The sequence below is a fragment of the Takifugu flavidus genome, chromosome 21 (assembly GCF_003711565.1).
Source record: "Takifugu flavidus isolate HTHZ2018 chromosome 21, ASM371156v2, whole genome shotgun sequence".
NCBI classification, from domain to species: domain Eukaryota; kingdom Metazoa; phylum Chordata; class Actinopteri; order Tetraodontiformes; family Tetraodontidae; genus Takifugu; species Takifugu flavidus.
Window position 1 is genome coordinate 7,772,031 of NC_079540.1, and position 22,352 is coordinate 7,794,382.

General features: G+C 47.4%; 4 protein-coding genes across 6 annotated transcripts; all 4 read left to right on the forward strand.

Moving 5' to 3' along the window:
* Positions 1–9: 9 nt before the first annotated feature.
* On the forward strand, positions 10–1,431 carry ecm1a (extracellular matrix protein 1a). The gene is made up of 3 exons (XM_057021703.1): positions 10–168; positions 239–498; positions 900–1,431. Exons 1-3 carry the CDS (start codon positions 93–95, stop codon positions 1,101–1,103), a joined length of 540 nt encoding a protein of 179 aa, XP_056877683.1. The 5' UTR covers positions 10–92; the 3' UTR covers positions 1,104–1,431.
* Positions 1,432–1,855: 424 nt separating this feature from the next.
* LOC130518791 (phosphatidylinositol 4-phosphate 5-kinase type-1 alpha-like) lies at positions 1,856–10,819 on the forward strand. Of its 3 annotated transcripts, none has more exons than XM_057021685.1 (16): positions 1,856–2,190; positions 2,921–3,051; positions 5,410–5,441; positions 5,647–5,733; positions 5,809–5,939; positions 6,067–6,184; positions 6,369–6,521; positions 6,715–7,014; positions 7,102–7,310; positions 7,404–7,487; positions 7,686–7,734; positions 7,808–7,892; positions 7,981–8,151; positions 8,311–8,428; positions 8,669–8,755; positions 8,851–10,819. In XM_057021685.1, the coding sequence occupies exons 2-15, from the start codon at positions 3,003–3,005 to the stop codon at positions 8,712–8,714; spliced, it is 1,632 nt and encodes a 543-aa protein (XP_056877665.1). In that variant the 5' UTR covers positions 1,856–2,190; positions 2,921–3,002; the 3' UTR covers positions 8,715–8,755; positions 8,851–10,819. The 3 variants fall into 3 exon arrangements, with proteins under 3 accessions (XP_056877665.1, XP_056877667.1, XP_056877666.1); XM_057021687.1 differs by having other exon boundaries at positions 7,984–8,151; XM_057021686.1 differs by having other exon boundaries at positions 2,925–3,051.
* A 428-nt stretch (positions 10,820–11,247) lies between these two features.
* On the forward strand, positions 11,248–14,154 carry LOC130518797 (26S proteasome non-ATPase regulatory subunit 4). The gene is made up of 10 exons (XM_057021696.1): positions 11,248–11,367; positions 11,964–12,104; positions 12,187–12,301; positions 12,385–12,471; positions 12,589–12,657; positions 12,744–12,959; positions 13,044–13,152; positions 13,217–13,348; positions 13,487–13,539; positions 13,720–14,154. The coding sequence occupies exons 1-10, from the start codon at positions 11,342–11,344 to the stop codon at positions 13,888–13,890; spliced, it is 1,119 nt and encodes a 372-aa protein (XP_056877676.1). The 5' UTR covers positions 11,248–11,341; the 3' UTR covers positions 13,891–14,154.
* Positions 14,155–14,262: 108 nt separating this feature from the next.
* znf687b (zinc finger protein 687b) lies at positions 14,263–22,348 on the forward strand. The gene is given in 11 exon segments (XM_057021659.1): positions 14,263–14,404; positions 15,071–17,392; positions 18,418–18,680; positions 18,764–18,948; positions 19,114–19,290; positions 19,372–19,534; positions 19,789–19,980; positions 19,983–20,126; positions 20,280–20,380; positions 20,473–20,560; positions 20,658–22,348. Coding segments are annotated over 10 exon segments (4,230 nt in total). The 5' UTR covers positions 14,263–14,404; positions 15,071–15,084; the 3' UTR covers positions 21,267–22,348.
* The last annotated feature ends 4 nt before the right edge of the window (positions 22,349–22,352 follow it).

The window sequence follows — 22,352 nt, forward strand, 5'->3', positions numbered from 1 at the left end:
CCGCCCACAAACAACCTTCCACACAATAATATAAAGCTGGACGCCGTCTCAATCTTTTAATATCCAGGTTCGAGCTTGACAGCAGCGCAATCATGATTCTGACTAGAAGCCTCACGGGATGTTGGATAACTGCCCTGATCTTGACTCTCCCCAGCGCCAACATGGGAGGTAATTTACTCTGCATCCTTCGCTGGTTAATGTAACATCGCACCCGCTGACTTTGTCTTCTTTATTTCAGAAAAGGGCAAAGCAAACTCTCTCGGGGAACCCATCATTCCTTTCCCACCTGCACTGCCCACTTGTGAGAATCTCAGTGATATTTGCCAGAGCGGCGACGCTCGGCCCAGATACCTGACCAACTTCTTCCCAAAGTCTGGTGCCAGCCACTTCCGGCGCCGGGGGAAAGCCATCAATCGCATGGAGTCCTGGCTCTCTCAGTGCTGCGCTGGTGAGGCAACAGAGGGGAATACCCAGGTCCTCTGCTGTGCCCAACAAGCTGTGAGTCTGTCCCCTATTTTCACCTTTTCAACCAAGAAATAGACTTCAGCACCGTAAATTGCAAAGGAATACCTAACTTTACTTTGAATGATAATTATGTTGAAGGATTTAATTGCTAATACATCAGTAAACACGCCTGTAGCTCAATAGATCTGTAAACTGTGTCATATCTTGAAACAATTTTATCCCACTTGATTTGAAAGACTCATCAGATTAAAAGTAAAGACCTAATTTAATAACATCTGCTTCAACCTCTTTCTTTAGCACATTATATAGATTTGAATTAAATTATAAAGCCTTAATATAATTTGCTGCTGTTGTTCTATTGACATGCATGTTTGAAAGAACCACTGAGTCCAAATGTATGAACACTAAGACAAATACTGTGTTTTCTGCTGCAGTGGAAACAAGCTCTGGCCCTGTTCTGCATGGAAGAATATGCCACCATGACGACTGCGTATCATTGCTGCGAACAGAGCGGAGCCGCACGCTGGCTGTGCTTCGACGGGGCGCCGTCTAAACGGAGCTACAGCCCAACTGCAGGCTACACTGCACCCGCGCTCCCCGAGGAGCCAGGCTTCACCTTTGATGCAAATACTTGCTAAAGGTGAAAACCGCAAATCCAGCTTAAAACTCAACAAGCGTCGACGATTAAGAGATTGTACTGAAACTTTTTACTTGGTGTTTGCAGATCTTCATGTACAATTCGGCATTTCATGAAATTGTGTGTGTCTGTGTGTGTGTGTGTGTGTGTGTGTGTGTGTGTAGGAGGATGATAGAGATGGCTAGTTGTGTTTATCATATGCAGCAACTACCACCTTTTTGATAAATGAAATATGTTGACACTCTTAATGCACAGTTTGCTTCTGAATGATTCCACTGTAACACGAACAGCTGTCTGCAAGAGAAATAAAGGTTCCTATAAAAAATCCAGCAGTTGATATTTGACTAACAACCAAAAGTCTACCTTTTTAAAATAAAATATGATATAATTTACTATTTCTAACAAGGAAAATACTAATAAAGTTTGTCTAATTTCTTTTGCTTTGATTAAATAACAGTCCATCTGTGATAAGCCACACATCCACCAGGGGTATCCGTTGGCTGAAATCTATACGTCTAATTTATGCGATAGAAATGCATTTATCAACAGATTAAACAGTTTTATATTCTCCGTGTACCCTCATAATGTGTATAATTAGTAGTCAAACACTTAATATGAGATTATTTCGATATAGTGCGTTTTAAAATGTATTAATGCCTTTATGAAAACATTTTAGCACTTCCACCGACATTTATTTTGAAATCCAGATCTAGCGGAAGTTGTTCGTGCGTTCCTGAGGTTGCCTGTAGCCGCTTAACTAAACAGTCCCCAACATTTACTTCCGCATTTCTTCGCTGTCTTATAGCAGCTACTGCGCCCGGCTTTAGCCTTTTTTCTCGGTTAAACCCGACGTATAAAGTTTCGGGTAGCCTCGATCGCGTTAATTCTTTGCTATTGCTGACGTTTTCCCCTCGTTAAGTTTAAGTGATGATCAAGTCGGAGACGAATGAAGAGAAAGTGTGACCGGCATGCATTGCGACCCGATCGAACGTTGATCGAAAGTGTTCTAACTTGGCTAAAGTCAAACACACCCAGTGTCTTAAGAGATCCGTAAAGACTTTCGAGACTTTCCTACTTTTCTGAATAAGGTAAGATGTTCACTTCGTGTGGGACCTGGTTGACGGTGTTTGGTGCTACTAGTCAGCGCGAGTAGTTGGCTAAAAGTTTGGAAAGTTGAATCGGATTGCCCATCTGGCGTTCTCCATCTTTCCCAGTCACAACATTTGTCTTGGGTTGTTTAAAATGTAGCTTTTATTGTACTTGTACCCTGGACGCAATGTGTTGTCGACGTTAACATCACGGGACAATATTAGCTGCAGGTTAAACAAAGGATTATATTCTAATATTCATCTTACATAACCTACTGTTTGGATTGGAAGGGATAATCTGCACGACCTGAAATGCATTTGTTTGTCTGTATAATGGACTATTTTACTGTCCTTTCTTGTGTGTAGAATTTAGACAGTGTTGTAGGTTTCAACTGGTGCAATTCATCCTCAATATGAGTCACTGTCCCTGTCTCTGTCCCCGTCCCTGTCTCTGTCCCCGTGCCGTCCCGACAGATCTAAATAGATATGACTTATCTGTAAATCCTTCCCATGCAGCCTTTAGCTTATACTATAGATATCAATATTGATCGATCGCCAGATTGCTGCCATACATGATCTCATACAGCCTATAGATTCTTACGTCTGTAATCTACATCACTGAACATGATCAAATAAGCTGCTTCTTTGCAGCAGCCAACCAGGCTTTTGTCTCTGTGTTAGATGAGATTATGTCTGATATTTCTGTTGAGCAGTGGTGAATTTTGCTCAGGCAGGTCCCCAAACGCAGACGAAGCCGTAACTCTTTGGCTCCCAGTGGTGAATCTTTGGCCTCAACCACGTTTCTCAGTTGAATGGCCACAGCACCAGAGGAACCCCCAGGGCTTCAGGGCCCCTCAGGCTGTAAGTACTACTTTATAACACCTTTATAAATCATCAAGATGCAAATCTTAATGGTTTATTTTGCTTATCAATTATTCAGATTAAAGTGTCTCTGCTTGCATTTGCCAATGCAGCTCTGTCCTCCTGTCTTAGAACTAATTAAAACACCTTTTACAACATGTCGTTATGGTTACATCGATTGGAAACCTCGGTAAAGCTTTATACGGACTTTATATGGGTTTTCATCATATTTTGAGGCTTGGGTATGTATTAATGGACTTAACAAACATCTACATCAAACAGTGTGTTATAATAAAGGTGGTTAGCCAAGATAAGACACACACCTGTGGGTCTGTGTCCAGATTTTTGTGGATACTCACTGATACTGAGAACCGATTTTGGACCTTTTTTGCCAATGTTTGACAATTTCTGCCCAAAATTGAGTGGGATGAAGAGGTTAAACATCAGTGGCCTCCAGAGGGAATATAAGCTCAAAGTTAAATCAGGACAAACCAAACTAAATTGAGACAAATAATCGGCACAACAACTTAGCTTAATGTAATTTAATTACCGGTATGTTAATGTAATTAAATTACTTTTCTGTAACAAGTATTCTGCACATTCTACATCACTTGTTTGTATCCGACGTGTTCAAGATTCATAGTGACGGAGCTCAAAGCAGAAAAGCTGCAAAAACATAAAAAACACATTTAAACCGATCAGATGTGTGTATGTGCTTTGTTAAAAACTAAAAGATTTACACCTAATTGATTTAAATGTGGTGCTTTTTAGGTCTTTGTGGCATTTGTTTTCAGCCTTTTGAATCCTGAATCATTAGCTGGAAACATCGACGCTAGTGAGCAGATAGAACGAACGCCCTGCGCTGTCTTTGCAACATCTGTAAAACGTGTGTGAACGACAGTGTCATCGCTCAGGTTGGGCAATGATCTGATCAGATCCTGTCGCATTAGCAGAAAGCCTGGTTCTGTTCAGCCCACCTGCAACTGCAGAGTAGCGTTCTGCAGCGTGTTGACTCCACCCCCCCGAGCCGGCGAGTGTGTTGTGACTGGAGCCTCCGTGTTGTGGCGGCAGTGCTCTGTTTGTCTGAAGAGGGTGTTTTTGTCCTGAGGAGGCTGGTGGTGACGAGTGCCCATACTTTGAAATAAGGCTGGTATCGGCCCAGTATCGACACCCGGTATCGGCCCAGTATCGATACCTGGTATCGGCTCGGTATCGGCACCCGGTATCGGCCCAGTATCGACACCCGGTATCGGTACTTGTCCATCCTTAATTGAAGGGGTTGAGCAGGCCTCTCCCCCAGCAACAAGGCAGTGTTATTCAGAGCACTATGGTCAACACACCTACGTAGTCTCAGCAAGAATAACCTCGACTCTCAACCCAAAATATCCTGTCCAGATGATCTCCGGTCAGCGCCGCCTCTCTGGGCTGAGTGCAACAGTGGGCTGGGCTCAGCCGGCTCCGGGCACCCGGACATTTTTTACACTGTAAATAAAACGCACTCATTGTGCGTTCTTTGTTCCAGTTGAACGTGATTTCAACATTTCTTTGTCTGAGGTTAATATTGTTTTGTAAGTTTGTTCAGTCCTTCGTACCTTTGGCCATCTGTATCAAAATCCAGACCATAATAATGATCACACTTTCGTATCATTGAATGAGTCGTGACTCTGAGGTTAAGCTGTCGGTCTGTGGTGATTAGTAGTGACAGACGTCTTTTCACAGACCATAAATTTGATCTCTAACTTAAACAGCAACGGTGGTAAAGGTGGAATTTGGTAAACAGACACATCTCAAATACTTGAAACTCTGGTAAATATACAGTTCAGACATGAACGTAGCTGCGCTGTTTTGGAATTGTTGCAACTCGCTGTGGTGAAAGATATTTTGGTGACGGGTTGCTAAGACAACCACTCACAGGTGAAAGGTGATTTAAACCAGATAGTTTCATTGTGAGTTGCGCCATTAAAGAAGCGTCCCTGTTGGGCTGATGGATTTACGAGCCACAATGTGTCGACCTTAATGGATCACTGCAGATCTCTGTTACATGTTACATTTCATCAGTTTATATTTAGCCCAGACAAGTATAGATTTGTACCCCAGTCCCTTAACCAGTCATAGCGTCTAATCCCTCCCATTCTCTGGAAAGACCTGCAGAGTCAGTTGTGGAGGAGACGCTCTTCTCCCAGAGGTGTGTCTGCATGCTTGATTCTTGCCTGAACATTAGAAAATGGCGGAAACTGTCTTAATGTGTGTTGTTTGCTGTCAAAGTGTTAAAACAGACGGTGCTTTCTTTTGATCTTCCCTCCACGGCTCAAACGTGTGTCTAATTTACATTTTAAAATTTCTCTTTGGTGTAATCAGATACCCCCGGAACTCGAAAAAATGCTACCGAGGTAAGAAATGACTGCGTTGCCGGTCCGACGTATTTAATTGCACATTTATACATATTAATGTCAACTACTTTGGACGTTACCAGCGTTCATCTGACATCTTTTTCCTCTTTGCTCTTAAAGGAAAATGTTGCATAACGACGCTGAGCATTCAGCTTTTTCTTTCCTGGCTTACACGTTTTCCTGCCCTTATGTTTTTGACTGACAGGGTCCAAGCACCAGCCTTTCCCAGAATGCCAAAAAGACCATTGGCCACCGTGGAATTGATCCCACTGGGGAGACAACATATAAAAAGGTGCCTCTATATGATCAAGGTGACGCGTTCAGATGATTTTCAGGAACCTAAATGGAATCCACTTGTGTGTTCCAGACAACGTCATCGGCTCTGAAAGGTGCCATCCAGCTGGGCATCACACACACCGTGGGCAGCTTAAGCCAGAAGCCGGAAAGAGACGTGCTCCTGCAGGACTTTGAAGTTGTAGAAAGTATCTTTTTTCCCAGGTAAATTGATCAAATCCTTAAGTCTGGATGTGTGGCTAACATGATTAAATCTATGCTTTATTCCTTTGTTGCTCTGCCATAACGAGTACTCTAATACATGGGTTTATCCTCTGTTTTGGGTTAAAAGTGCGGGCAGTTATCTGACGCCCGCCCACCACTATGGAGACTTCCGATTTAAGACCTATGCCCCGATGGCCTTCCGCTACTTCAGGGAGATGTTTGGCATCCGGCCTGATGATTACATGGTATGTTTGGTTTCCAGCATCTATGAAAATGCCCGAAACATTAGTGGAAATGGAAAATGATGTCAGAAAGGAGTGAAGAGTGTACCGGTAATAGGAAGTTGAGCAAAAGCAAAGAGAGAAGTGAGAGCGGTGATGACGCAGTGCGCCGCTCGTCCTGCTCTAACATGGAACTCTGTGTTGACAGTATTCCCTGTGCAATGAGGGGCTGATTGAGCTGTCCAACTCGGGGGCCAGTGGATCCCTTTTCTATCTCTCCAGTGATGATGAGTTCATTATCAAAACGGTCCAACACAAAGAAGCCGAATTTCTTCAGAAACTCCTTCCAGGATATTTTATGGTGAGATTAGATGAACCATTGCAGACTATAATTAGTGCTGGATTCCACGTAACATAATATCTTTGTAACAGATTTCTCTTTACAATAAACACACAAAATCTTAATATTAATTGTTTTTTACTCTTCTACATGTATGTGTTCTCTTTCAAGGTGCTTCTTCTTAACTTTTTTCCCATTCTCTCTTCTCCCTCAGAACCTGAACCAGAACAAACGTACCTTATTACCAAAGTTTTACGGATTATATTGTGTTCAAGCTGCGGGCAAGAACATCCGCATTGTCGTCATGAACAATTTGCTTCCGAGCTCGGTGCGAATGCATCGCAAGTTCGACCTGAAGGGCTCCACATACAAGCGACGCGCCTCAGCGAAGGAGAAAGCCAAGGCTGTTCCCACGTACAAGGACCTGGACTTCATGCAAGACATCCCAGAAGGGCTGCTGTTAGAACTGAATAAGTACAACGCTGTTTGTAAGACCATCCACAGAGACTGTCTGGTGAGAACTCAAGAAGACTAACCCTGTTTTTATCATCACTATTGCTTTTTTATTGACTGCTTTTGTGTCCCATTATGTATCACTTAGCTGTTGCAGAGCTTTAAGATTATGGATTACAGTCTTCTAGTGGGAATCCACAATCTGGATCAGGCCTGTCGAGAGCAGGCCAACAGAGAGTCAGCGGTGGCCGGGGCCGCGGACCAAAGGAGGCCACAGGGCCAAAAGTCCCTGTACAGCACAGCTATAGAAGCTATTGAAGCTGAGGCAGGCGCAGGTTCGACGGATACAGAGGATAAGTGAGTAACCGGCATCACGTCTGAGACGCCTCCCTGTTTCTGCTACCCCAGAGAAGATCTTTTCACCTGAAACCTATTTCGTTTGTGCTACAGAACTGGTGGTATTCCAGCACAAAACTCAAAGGGCGAGAGGCTGCTGGTTTATATCGGCATCATCGACATCCTGCAGTCTTATAGGTAAGTGACATTAGTCGTGCTAAAGGAAAATGAAACCTATGCAGATGTAAAATAACTATACGGGAGTGAAATTCACCCAAATATCCAGGGAACTGAAGCACAAAGGGCAAGCATGGTCTCACTGACTGTAAAAAGTCAAAATTGGTTATCATCTGTTGGAGCAGTCTTAAGTAACCCAGGCTCTGTGTTGTTCCTCAGATTAGTAAAGAAACTCGAACACTCGTGGAAAGCACTGGTTCATGACGGGGTGAGATAAAACATGGACATAAATGTGCTTACAGTGCGAGAAATATGTGTAAAACCTTTGATGTTTTCTTTAGGACACTGTATCTGTGCACAGGCCAGGTTTCTACGCAGACCGATTTGAGAAGTTCATGTGCAATGTTGTGTTCAAGAAGGTCCCACGTGAGCTGAACTCATTGTTTATACGGAGCGTATGCCAGTAGATAAAGGATTAATTGTTATCTGATTAATATTTTCTGATGCCCGGAAGCAGTGAAGACCTCTCCGTATAAGAAGCGCCGTGCTGTGACTCAAGGTCCTGTGAAAAAAACGGCGGGCTCAGGACCTTCTCTGTCCACACAAACCAGCACCAACAGCCAGCAACATGTACTCCAACATCAAATCAGCTCTGAGACCAAAGAAGACTCAGAAGCAGACAACGGTAACAGCTGGGGTCTCGGGCGATGTGCCTATGCATCAGCATGGGTCTTCTTGTTGCTGCTTTTAGATGCCAACGGAGATTCAGTCATACAGCATGTGCCAGCGTGCAGTGTTTATATCACAACACGGTATTAACAGCTTTTCTGCCCTTTCTAACCAGCCGCACAGTCAGGACGTCCCGATCTCCTCCCAAAAACCTCTCGGATGATCAAGGCTGTCGAGAAAACTACTGTAACCGCCATCGTTTCCTACTCTGGAAAACCTGAAGATACTGACAGGTTAGTGGCGTGGAATTCAAACTGGGAAAGGGTGAACAGCGCCCCCAAGAGTTCAGGGGGTGAAGCAGTCATAGATAAAGATTGGAGACGAGCAAACGGGTCAAATGGGCAAAAATCCAGCGCAGCCAAGATAAGGTCTGACTGCTACATTTGTTGGATGGGGAAAGTCTTTAGGTTTCTGCACACGTAACCTGTATTTTGATATTGAATAAAGCTTGACTGACTCTTTGTTGATTGCAGACCTCAGTTTGGGAGTCTGGAAGAAGGTGCCGGTGCTGAGGAATGATCTGATGTATTTAAATTCTATCCAATACCAGCAAACGACTTGTGAGTGCAGGAATTAAACGGAACTTTGCGTTTACATGCATTTTTTTGTTTTGTTCTTGTGTGTTTAAATCAGTTTGGTGCATTTCTTTTTCCAGGTATGATCACGGGGACCGAAAATGGGCAAAAATGAACTGCAACAAACATGGAGTAAATGTTACAGCCCATTTATTAATTTGAGGTACACGAATTTAAAAGTGGTTCAGGGTAGCTGTGCATGACCAAGTGGAATACCTAATGTGCTTTTTGTTATATTTGTTATTGCACTTTTCATATTTCCAATACACATATGAGCAGGTTGGATGGGGACCGATATATTCTGACACTAGTGACTGCAGATGCATTCATTCTGGTGGCACTAAACACTATTCATCTCACCACAATGTCTCATTGCACAGCCATGTTTTTGGAGATAATGTGCCAACATTTGGTGAAACCAGAGAATCGATCTGTCAAAAATGTGGAATTAATTCCTCTCAAACACTTCAGCACGCTGTGCAGTGTGTTTAGCTCAGTGCTCGCTCCACTTCTTCCATTGAGGGACTGATTCAGCCTAATATTTGCCTCTTTTTTAACACAATAGTTTATTATTTTGTTTAGGAGCACGGTTTTAAATAACTCTATTTATATGCTTATATGGTAAGGTGCTGTTTTTAAAGCTTACTCTGTCGTCAACTCATGCTGGACAAAGATCTACTCTTCACTTAGTTTGAATCAGCTGTTGTAATTGATACTATAAAGACTGTGAAATCATAAACTCAGATATTCTGATACTAGTTTGCTGTGTATATTAATTTGCCTTTATGCCTGAATGTGACCAAAGAACTGATGCTGAGGCCTTTTTCACCAACAAACTTCATCTTTTTGGTTAAAACCAGCGTTGTCTTCAGTTAATTCTTATACCAAACTGAACAATGCAAAGCGTTGAATACAACACTTTTTTCCCCCCAGCTGGAAAAATGGTTTAGAACTGCCCTTTTAATATATATTCTCTTTTTTTGGTCTAATGCCTCAATTGAATTGTCACGTTTTGAAATTTGCTTTTCTCTACAATGACTTTTTTTTTTAAAATTTACATTTAATAGTGTAGTGCCCCGAATGATATTCTTGAAAGTACTGTACATGCAAACAGACATAATCACAGAGGATTAATGCATTGTGCCTTACTTTTTTCATTCTGCTTATTTCACATGTATTAACTTAATCAGTGTTGCTGCTGTCGTTTTAACTTTGATGTTTCGGGGCCGTGGTAACCAGGAGCTGGCAGAATCTGTGCCAGCTCCGTTGAGGCGGCCCTGAACAATCAAATGGTTTTTTTTGTTTGGGTTTTTGCAGCAGCAGCAAGGTTAAAAACTTCAATAAAAGAGGTTTTTCAGACAAGCTTCAGTTGGAATACATTAACCGCTTTATTGTCAGAAAGTGATCGTGGCAGCCTGCTGTGGAAAGTAAGACCTGTATTTTAGTTGGTTTGCACTTTTTTTTTTTTTTTTTAACTTATTTGCCACTTTTCCAGTTTTTTTAAAAAAATCTACTCATTTGGAAAAGGGTTAAATCCACTGGATAATTGTCCAGAAGCATAAATGCAGTTTAAATAGGCTTCAGTCACTTTGAGCATGAGTGAAAAGCTGCGGGCCATAAAATGAATACATTCCCACTCATTATATGGTTTTTATAGTTCAATTCAGAGTTGCTTTTTTATTTGGGCCCTTTGAAAAACCAGTATTTCCTTTTAGACTACCTTCTTCTCATTCCAAAAACAACAGCCTGTCAAAACAAATGGTGTCAAAGTGTAACATCATGCACATTAGTAATGAATCACAATGACTTGGAATATGCATTTCGTGTTCTTTGTATTTGTCTTTGGTGATTTCATGTATATATTCTTGTATCTTAAGGAAAAGAGAAACTATTTTTTCAGTAATCAAATATATTCTTTTTCCTCATATGAATGATATTCATATTGTAAGATGGCCTTTGTGTTGTTTCTAATAAGGGGCTATTGTGGTTTTGTGTATTACATATTCTCTGAATTTAATGTAAATAAACACATCAGAATCCACATCTAAATATTGGATTTATGCTTTGATTTATCTTTTCTGGAAGACATTAAAAACGACTAAACCAGTTATTTACAATATGTCCTGATTTTGTGTTGTGTCCAATAATTGAATTCAACTTAAATCTATTTCTGCCTTCTGTACTATTTGAAGTTTTACCTCTGCCAACAGTTGGTTGTTAGGGTTGATTTGTCAAAATGTGAAAAATTATAATCAAATTTCATTTAGATTTTCAGATGTTCATCAAGGAACCGATGATTTGGGTTATGTTCCGTTTGAACCTTGATCTTCCAAGAGGCTTTTTATCATAAAACAACCTAGTATTTTAAGTAACCTTGTATCAGTTCAGCCCATAATCACTAAATATTCGATATTTCCATCCAGAATGTTTCAGATTACTTATCTTCTTTTGACATGACCTCACGGTCGCAAGGTTGAAATTCTGACCAATCACGTGTGACCTTGCTCAGCCTTGGACCAATAGCCTGTCGTCTTGTTCGCATGTGGCAGAACGTAACAAGAAGTTTCCAAAATGGTGCTCGAAAGTACTATGGTCTGGTAAGAACGATCTAAATGCACTTTAATGCGTTAAATATGTACATTTTTTGGTAAAAAATAGTTGATAGGTTCCTACCCGTGTTTTGTGATTTGTGTTCTTCAGTGTAATGTCGATATTACGTAGAATATAAAACGTTGACTATTAGCCCGCTATCACAGGGTAGCGGCTGAGTCATTGTAGCTGAAGTTAATCATTCCTGCTTCATTATTGTAGTAGTTTCTGAGTTCTGTTACATATGATTGAATCTCCCGTTGCTACTCTTTTTGCTGTGTCCTAGGTGTGTTTAATCGGACGCTGTTTGGGCTGTCTCACCAGGCGATGTGTGTTGTCACAATCTGCTAATGCTAGCAGGCTAAGCTAGAGCTGTGTCGGGCTGGAGCACGAAACGTTATAAATAGTTACGTTTAAATACGTTGGAGCCGCTTGTTAAACGGCCCAGGAGAGAATGCGTTCGCGATTCCTTAAGATGCCGCATTGTCGGCTGTCTTTTAGGGTCTTGATCAGAACGATTGCACGTCCAATGCTGCCGATACCGGATCGGATGAATGTTTCGGATTGGCTCAACATGAACATTTTGCTGTTTCCCTCCGTTCAGTGTGGACAACAGCGAGTATATGAGAAACGGTGATTTTCTACCAACGAGGCTACAGGCGCAACAAGATGCTGTCAACATCGTTTGTCACTCAAAAACACGAAGCAACCCGGAGAACAACGTGGGCCTCATCACGATGGCGGAGTAAGCTCCTGAACCCCGATGACAGCCTCTTTGGCTCATGCCTGACTGCTTTCTGAATGGCTGTGGATGTTTTCCCCCACAGTAACTGCGAGGTTTTAACCACGCTGACACCAGACTCAGGACGCATCCTTTCAAAGCTTCATGCAGTTCAACCCAAAGGCAATATCTGTTTCTGTACAGGGATCCGAGTGGCTCATGTGAGTAGATTCAAGGTTTGCTTTGGAGAATGACTGTGCAAGACCCCCCAGTCTCTTCTGATTGCTTTTGTTTTTGTGGTTAGCTGGCCCTAAAGCACAGACAAGGAAAAAACCACAAGATGAGGATCATTGCCTTTGTTGGGAGTCCAATAGAGGACAATGAAAAAGAGGTGAGTTTGTGAGGCAACGCGATGTTCTCCTTTCCAACGTATACGTCGTCTGAGGGTTGGTCCACTCGCCAGCTGTTAATGGATTCTTTTTTTGACTTTGGGTTGCTTGTTGCAAAGCTTGTCAAGTTGGCCAAACGTTTGAAAAAGGAGAAAGTGAACGTGGACATTATCAATTTTGGAGAAGAGGTGAGTATTGGTGCTGAACCGAGGAGCATAAGTGGAAATGGTCTCCATCGGAGTATTAAACTGTCCTTGTTGTCTCCAACTTTAAGGAAGTGAATACGGAGAAGCTGACTGCCTTTATAAACACTCTCAACGGAAAAGACGGGACAGGCTCACATCTGGTCACAGTCCCTCCAGGACCCAGTCTGGCCGACGCTTTGCTTTCTTCTCCCATTCTGGCTGGTGAAGGAGGGTCTATGATGGGTCTTGGCGCCAGCGACTTTGAGTTTGGTGTAGATCCAAGTGCAGATCCAGAGCTAGCCCTGGTACGTAAAAGCGAGGAATCGGTCTGAATGGCCAGCTCTTCTGGCTTTGTTATCACTGACTTTTGCTGACGTGTGTTACTTTAGGCCCTGCGTGTATCTATGGAGGAGCAGCGGCAGAGGCAGGAGGAGGAGGCCCGCAGAGCCGCCGCTGCCTCCGCCGCCGAGGCCGGCGTGCCCACGCCCAGCGCCGACGGTAAGTCTCCAGGTGTTTGTGCCTGCGGTCAGCCCTCCGTTGACCTTTGACCCATCTGCTGCAGAATCAGAGGAGGCCTTATTGAAGATGTCGGTGTCTCAGCCTGAGAGCAGTGCGGCGGTGCTGCCCGATTTCAGCAGCATGACGGAGGAGGAGCAGATCGCTTATGCCATGCAGATGTCTCTTGCTGGTGGAGGTGAGAGTCGCTTCGGCCGACCCTGCAACCACTCGTCAACATGCTGATTTAGCTGCTCATCAAATGAATTAAAGTCTTTGATCATTCACATTTTTGGATTTGTGCTTTTTTAAAGAAGAGGTCTTATTTTTTGAACAGAGTATGGAGAAATGGACCCGGGCGCTCCCATGGACACTGCAGAATCTGCCAAGGTGACTCGATACCTGAGCGGATGTTACCTACTGAGTCACTGACCCAGTTTATGCGTCGCTGACGGACCCAGAACACTTTTCTCTGATTGTCTGATGGAGACAGCTCAATTTGAATTCTGTCTTTAATTTGACTGCCCAGTGCTGCCGACATTAAAAGTATTTTCCATTGCATCTGAACAGGAGGAAGATGACTATGATGTGATGCAAGACCCCGAGTTCCTGCAGAGCGTCCTGGAGAACCTGCCCGGGGTTGACCCAAACAACGAGGCTATCCGCAATGCCATGGGTTCCTTGGCCTCCCAGACAGGAAGCAAGTCAGATGGCAAAAAGGATGAAGAGAAAAAGAAATGAGGAGCTGGCTGGAAAAATGAACATTACAGACTATGGAGTTACTCAAGAGACAGTACTCTTAAATACGGTCCGATGGTAGACACTTTAAACACAATCTAAACTACCTGGGAATAAATTTGATATTTCTAAAGCGTTAAAAGGTTTCCTCTTACAGTAATTGTCATGTGTGCTCCCACATTGCAATTTTGTCGACGTTGAATGACAGCAGAGATGCCCCTCTTGTCACGCCTGTCTCTTTTTTCAATAAAACTATGTGTAAATATGGTTTTGCTTCCATTTGCTGCTCTCCTCGTTTCAACTGTCATCAATGAATTGCGTCATGTGGCGTTTAAAACAGCAAACTGAGTCCCAACTGATGCCTTTCACAGGGAAGATGAAGATACGTGTCATCGCTCAGCATCCTGATGGTTTTCCAGCGCGCTCGCAGCCTAATAGGATGCGTCCGGTCACGTGACCGGAAGCGCAGCATTTTCAGCTGAAAACGAGCTAGGATAGTCGGGAATCGTACATCCAGGTAAACAATCAAAATACACGAAATGTTAAATGAAATTTCCCATCCCAGTCGCCCTCTCCTCTGACATCGTTGACCCTACAATCAACGTGTTGCTTTTGCCATAAATCCATGCTTCAACAAATCGCTCCGATTGCTGTTTAATGGCGAACGATAGCTCGTTAGCTAAATGACCCCTCTCTGTCTTGGCTGGAGCTCAGCGACCAGCTAGCCAGCTTCAATCGGGCAGGATTCTCGCTAGCTTGGAATAATCGAGCTCGCTTCAGAGATTGCACAGGTTCAAAACGGCCTATATTGCAAAACATATCATGCGCCTTAAACGTAAATGAAATGGTATTTTCCAATAATATATTAGTGCAATATGCGAACCTGTTACCAGAGGGGCTTTGGTTTCAGAAGCCCTGTCGCTGCCGAGCTAGGTGGCTAATGTTGATGCTATTTAGAACTGATTCTTAGTAATAATTAGCTTTATCAGATCAACACGCTGCCGTCTGTCATGTCGCCCCAAGCATGATGAACGTAAGAAATTTAATATGCACAAAAAACCTGGAAAGAATTTAAAAAATACAAATAACAGTTTTGATTTGTAGCATTGTTGCAAGTATTGTGCTAGCTAGTTTGACAGACGTGAACGTCTGCTCCAATGTCTGTGGATTTTTGTGTTTGCAGGAGTTGATCCCGGTATGGGGGACATGAAAACCCCAGATTTTGATGACCTGTTGGCAGCCTTTGACATTCCAGACATAGATGCCAAAGAGGCCATCCAGTCTGCCCCCGATGATGCAGAGGGACCCCACGGAGCTGCAGGTGCCTCTCTTGGAAAATCAGACAGTGTGGTGGGTGTGGGGCCTTCTTTAAGACCACCGAGCCCACCAGACCCCCAGGCCGACACCTCGATAGTTAGTGTGATTGTGAAGAACAAAGTACGGCTCGAGACTGTTGACGGAGGAGACGGCGATGCAGACCAGGACCCCATCGATGTAATCACAGGTGTCGATGTGACCCCTAGACTGGCAGCCTGTGCTTCTGGGCTGACTGACTCTGAGGCTCTCAACCACAATGGTTTTGCAGCTTCAAGTGTCTCTACTCCCATTTCCCTCAGTCAGAACCAGTCTAACGGAGCACCTTGGTCTCTCAGCACCTCCAAAGTGTCTTTAGAAACAGCAAGTGCTGGTGCAACAAAGTCTCACAAGCAGGCCGGTAGCATATTCAACAGACTAAAACCACTCGTGGGCCAAGGTTCTGGAGATCCTGTTGGCCGGGCCAGAAAGATGCAGCTCCTACAGCAGCAACACCAGCAACAGCAGGATACAGGCCAGGAGCGGGCCGACGGGGTCAAAGCGTCATTGCCTTCATCGTCCTCTTTGTCGGCTGTGTCCCGTCCTCTCACGGTCGGGGGCCCCGTTGGACTCGCGTCTCCCTTCTTTCCGCCGTCCAAGCCTTTGCTTCCCACTGCGTCTTCTGCTTTGTCCTCGCACCCACCCCACACGGCTCAGCCGTTTAATGGAGCGCCCAAGGGTGGACCTGTCGGCTATCTCCACCAGCAGATGGAGGACGATGATTCTGATCCAGATCTGGAAAGTCCATTGATAATCCAAGAGAACCCCGACTCTCCATCTTGCACTCAGCTCAGCCGGCATTACAAGTCCGACTCGGTCCAGCCCATGTCGTCTGCTGCGTCACATCCTAAGCCCGGAGACGTTCCTCCAGGGGCAGCAATTACTTCATCAACGCCTCAGTCTGGCCCAACAGAAGGTCCCCGGCTGGAGGAAAGACACACAGAACACGTCATCGAGGAGAGAGACTCGCCAGAGAGTCCGGAACCAGAATTCCCAAAATCGACTGCTCACGGGGCAACTAAAAGTTGCTCCAGCCCAGCTGTGGCCTCCACTCCACCTCCTCCAGAACTGCGGGAACCTAAAGAGGAGGAAGAAGAGATGGAAGTGGGCAGCGGGGCCGAGAGGCTCGCCGATGGCAAAACGGACAAGGAAGAAACTACAAAGACGGACGCAAAAATGGACGCCGATAACGGCAAACCCAAATCCCAGGGAGAGCCAGGAACTGCTGCCGCACACTCTGGTTCTGGAGCACCATCCCGACCCCTCAAAGTCCGAATAAAGACGATTAAAACCTCCACGGGGGGAATCACCAGAACAGTCACCAGGGTGGCACCTAAAGGCGGCGCTGCAGAGAAAGGTCTTGACCCCAAAGCTCAAGCTGGGGAGGGCAGAGTGTTGGGAAACAAGGGCCAAAAAGGAGACGCTGCCCCCGGACTCATGGCAACGGCGTCCCAGAAGGTGAGCGCTCTGAACGCGCTGCCCGTGTCCACCCTCGCCGCCAGCAGCGTCATGCTGGCGGCTGCCACGAAGGTCCAGAACAAAATGGCAGCGTCGGATAAGACCAAGGTTTCTGCCACGGCCGTGAGCATCACCAAGTCCGCCGCCCTGCCCGCGACGCCGGCCGTGGCCTCTTCTCCCAAGTTTTCCGTCGCTGCCGGCGGGATCAGCGTGCGCACGGCCACGAATAAGACGGCTAACGGAGGGAGCGGCGGCCTCCAGTCCAACAAGCCCGCTTCCATCGTCAACAGCACCGGCGCCGTCATCTCCCGCAGCCAGTCCAGTTTGGTGGAGGCTTTTAACAAGATCCTCAACAGTAAGAACCTTTTGCCCAGCTATAAACCGGATCTTGCGTCGCCGCCTCCGCCCGAATGGGGCCTGCCCCTCCCGGCGACGGGGTACCGCTGCTTGGAGTGCGGGGATTCTTTCGCCCTGGAGCGCAGCCTCGCCCGCCACTACGACCGCCGATCCCTCCGCATCGAGGTGACGTGCAACCACTGCGCCAAGAGGCTGGCCTTCTTCAACAAGTGCAGCCTGCTGCTGCACGCCAGGGAGCACAAGGAGCGCGGCCTGGTCATGCAGTGCTCGCACCTGGTCATGAGGCCCGTCACCGTGGAGCAGATGATCGGACAGCAGGACATCGCCCCCATTGGGAGTAAGCAGGGATGGGGGCTCTCAAAAGTTCTCAAACTTGTGGTTTGTCGTTTTATTTCAGTTCTAACCAGAGAGAAACGCTCATCACAAGTGTGGGAAATGCAAATTATTGAACGTTCTACGCTAAATAATGAATATATTCTTACCCCAACCACATATTTGGTCACTATTAGTTATGATTTATAAATGGAAATTCCTGTAACTCCTCGAACGATCCCTAATAACAATAATGGTAATAACAGAGTAACGCAGGGCTCATTGACCTCGTCTCAGCTCTCCTGATGTCCACCTGTGGGTGACCACGCCTGCTTTCCTCTCCATCCTCCTCCTCCTTCATCCTCCCCTCCTTCATCCTCCTCCTCTCCATCCTCTCCTTCATCCTCCTCTCCATCCTCCTCTCTCCATCCTCTCCTTCATCCTCCTCTCCTTCATCCTCCTCTCATCCTCCTCTCCATCCTCCTCTCCATCCTCCTCTCCATCCTCCTCTCCTCTCCTTCATCCTCCTCTCCTTCATCCTCCTCTCCTCCATCCTCCTCTCCTTCATCCTCCCCTCCTTCATCCTCCTCTCCTTCCTCCTCCTCTCCTTTATCCTCCTCTCCATCCTCCTCTCCATCCTCCTCCTCCTCTCCTCCTTCATCCTCCCCTCCTTCATCCTCCTCTCCTCCATCCTCCTCCTCTTCATCCTCCTCCTCTCCTTCATCCTCCTCTCCATCCTCCTCTCCTTCATCCTCCTCCTCCTTCATCCTCCCCTCCTCTCCATCCTCCTCCTCCTCCTTCATCCTCCTCTCCTTCATCCTCCTCTCCATCCTCCTCCTCTCCATCCTCCTCTCCATCCTCCTCTCCTTCATCCTCCCCTCCTTCATCCTCCTCTCCTTTATCCTCCTCTCCTTCATCCTCTCCTCTCCTTCATCCTCCTCTCCTTTATCCTCCTCTCCTTTATCCTCCTCTCCTCATCCTCCTCTCCTTCATCCTCCTCTCCTTCATCCTCTCCTTCATCCTCCTCTCCTTCATCCTCCTCTCCTTCAGTCTCCTCTCCGTCCACCACCGCCGGAGGCTCCGCCGTCTCCGCCAGCTCCAGCCCGATGAAGGACGCGTCGGCTCCATCGGCGCCTCAACCTCGTACGGTCCGCCGCGCCACCCAGGGCCCCCAAGCCCTGATGCCCCTCCCCTGCAAGAAGGCGGAGGGGCTGCAGTACAACAACTTCAAGTGTCCGGAGTGCCAGACGCAATTCTCCAGCAAGACTGAGATGGTCACGCATTTTCAGCAGATCCGAGGCGCCCCCAACTCGGTGAGCAGTGGATGGTGTTGGCCGACGCGGGGGGGGGGGGGGGTTGCTGTTCGTGAGGGTCCTTCACTCTTTCCTTTTTCCAGACATGTACGCAATGCTCACCCCCCATGATGCTGCCGAACCCGTGCGCCGTGTCCGCACACCAGAGGATCCACAAGCACCGAGCGCCTCACGTCTGTCCCGAGTGTGGCGGCGTGGCCCGGCAGGCCACCTTCCAGACCCACCTGGAGGAGGCCTGTCTGCACTTTGCCAGGCGCATCGGCTACAGGTGTGGAGCCAGAGTGACACGTCCTGCTGGTCTAGTTCAGTCAGACACTCCGAGTCTGTCGTCTGCATCCTTGTTTCTATTGACATCGGCTGTACAGTGTCCAGTAGAAACCCCAAACCTCTGAGACCCTCCATTTCATGTCCTCTGTGTCACCGTGGTGTCCAGATGCTCCAGCTGCCAGGTGGTGTTCGGAGGGCTCAACTCCATCAAGTCCCACATTCAGACGGCTCACTGCGAGGTGTTCCACAAGTGCCCCAGCTGCCCCATGGCGTTCAAGTCCTCCCCCAGCGCCCAGAGCCACATCAGCACGCAGCACCCGACACTAACGGGAGGACAGGCCAAGTAGGGCTAAAGCCCCCGCCACCTTCGCCCGCCCCAAACATCAGCATCTTGTGGATTCAGTTGCTTCTCTTTTCTTTGCAGAATGATCTACAAGTGCGTGATGTGTGATACGGTTTTTACCCAGAAGCCCCTGCTGTACACACACTTCGACACTCATTTAGCGAAACAGAAAGTGCACGTTTTCAAGTGTCCCGACTGCACGAAGCTCTATGCCCAGAAAGGATCGATGATGGAGCACATTAAGGTACATTTCTGAATACACATTTTCATTTTGGTTCTTGTTTTTGTTGCCTTTTTGTGTTGCCCACCCACTCTCTGCTACGGTGGATGTGGCGTCAGTGAAGGCGAACAGCACGGTCTTGGATCGGCCTGAGCAAGGTGTCACCGGCAGCCTTGTCTTAAGTTCTACACCAAGAACACTTCAGCAGCTCGTTTTTTGGGGGTGTGAGAAGTTTCTGCGCTCCTTCCTGTTCTCACGCCTACCCCCCCCCCCCCCAGACTGCCCACAGAGGACCATCGGTCAAGCAGGCAGAGCCTCAGTCCGACCCCTCGAACTCCGCCTCCACGCCAGCCAACACATCCGCTCCCGCCGTCCTCAAATCCAAGCCGTCCGGAAAACCCGAGAATTCCGACGGGGAGGACTGGGGGCGGGAGCAGGAGGAGGAAGAGGAGGAAGAAGACGACGAGGACGAGACGACGGGGACGAGGACTACCCGGCTCCCGGAAGCCACTCGGCTCCGCCCGCCGGGCCGACCGAGTGGACCTGCCCCCAGTGTCAGAACACCTTTACTGATAACGAAGAATATCTGGGTCATGTGAAGATGGAGCACGGCAAGGTGAGACCCTCACATGTCTGAGTTTGGAGTTCAGCACATTTGACTGTGTGTGTGTGTGTGTGTGCGCGTGTGTGTGTGTGTGTGTGTGCGCGCGTGTGTGTGTGTGTGTGTGTGTGTGTGTGTGTGTGTGTGTGTGTGTCCTAAACGCCACAGTTCCCTTGTCGCATCTGCGGAGGCACTTTCAGCACGTCGTCGAGCCTCCGGCGGCACGAGCGCGTCATCCACGGGGGCAACAAGCGGATCTTCCATTGCCAGTGAGTCTCAGCCCGAAGGATCCGTTTGACACGTCAGTGTTGGGGACTGATCGCACCGTGTTTGTGTGCACGTATCCGTGCGCTCTCTGCAGATATTGCACAGAAGGAAAGCGCACGTTTGGCAGCCGCTTCTTACTGGACAAACATGTTCGACTCCATCACAGAACCACGGAGGGGCAGGTGGGTCCGGTCCCAGCGGTCGACGCACCGACTTCATGTTTAATCTTTGTTCCTTTCATCGTTAATGTTTAATTACTTGTTTAAACGTGTTTTTCAGGGTCCCCCCGTGACCCGGAAACGTGCAGCCACAGGCGGAGAAGGACCAGGAAGCTCCTCGGAACACGACGGCGAGGGCGGGGCGCCGGCAGGACGGGCTGGGGAGGAGGAAGAAAGCCCCTCGCTGGATGGCGAGGACGGCGCCGGCCCGGCAAAGCGGACACGAGCTTCCGCTGCACCCGGGTCGGCGGCGCCCAACCACCAGGAGGAAGAAGACAACGTTTTCCGGTGCGTCCCGTGCGGCTTCTCCACGGAGGACGGGGCGGAGTTCCAGCGCCACATCCCGCAACACCGGGCCGACACCGCCTCCTTCCAGTGCCTGCAGTGCGGCGTCTGCTTCGCCTCGTCCGGCTCCCTCAGCAGGCACCGCTTCATCGCCCACCGCGTGCGGGACACCCACGGCGACGCCGAACGGAGCGCCGCGCGCGCTCACCACTCCCCCAGCTTCTCGCCCCCCGCCTCCCCCCAGACGCTGGGCGAGGACGGCGACGGCAACCTGGGCTGCAAGGTGTGCGGCCGGCGTTTCGACAAGGCCTCGGACCTCAACACTCACTTCAGGACCCACGGCATGGCCTTCCTCACGGCACACAAAACAGACAAGCCCCAGTAGAGGCAGGGGAAGGGGGCGGGGCTTTTGCCTGACAGACGACGCTCGGGGGCGAGAGACTGTAGAATATGAATGTCACGATGAAGCGGCTGCTTCCCGCGCACTTCTTTTTAGTTTGAATCTATCCGCCATCGTTTCTGTGCAATTGTAACTGCATGTTTGAACACGTTACTGGTCACTTTACTAAAGACGCCTGTGACTGGCTCCGGGGGGGGGGCTCAGCCCTTCCCCGCCCATATATCAGCCTCACTGTATCTAGCCCACCCTCACTGGCACTGACCGGTGCGTCACGCGTCCCCTGTACCGGCGGCTGTAGCACAGATGTTTTCGTACGTCACTTTGCCCCCCCCCCCCGACGGTTCTAGTGTTGGAGAGGTGACACTGACACTTGCGTTATATTTATTTATGAGACACACTTGTACATTTCAGCTGTTGGTGTTTGTGTCGGTCGGCTTGCGTCCGATTCGTACTAAAGGAAGGCGAGACTCATTAGGAGCAGGTTCTAGGACGTCCGTGAACTGTGTAGCGTGACTGTGTGTGATGTTATTGGTCGTTAAGCTAGAGAAGAGGAAGGATCGGGCTGTGTCGCAGTCCTGGGATGTAAATACACTAAAAACACCTTCTGGTTTTAGAAACTCGGCTATGATAATGTGAATATATATAGTATTTGTATTTTCTTTTTTTTAAATGCAGTTTCGAGTTTAAAGGAAATTTCCACCCCTTCCAGAGAGTCGGGCCTATTGTGACTACGACAGGAGTGACAGCGGGGGGGTTGGGGGTGGGGGGGTAGGTGTTGTTTTATGTGTATGAATACAAATGTTTATCTCCGAGACGGTCCTTTTTTAAATCTGTGGAAAAAAAAGTGCTTGCAATTTCACCTTTGTTTTGTACGTTTCCAAAACCGCCTCGACGGGGCCTCTTGAGTGGGTTTTGTTTTGTTTTTTTAAAATATTTTATATGTCATGAAATATTTATATAGCTTAATAGTGTAAACGTATGTCCTTTTGTTTCCCATGGTTGTGGTCTGCTTGCTAAAATGCCATTACACTTTTGTGCTGTTTCAAAATAAATGTGGCCAAGATGGACGCC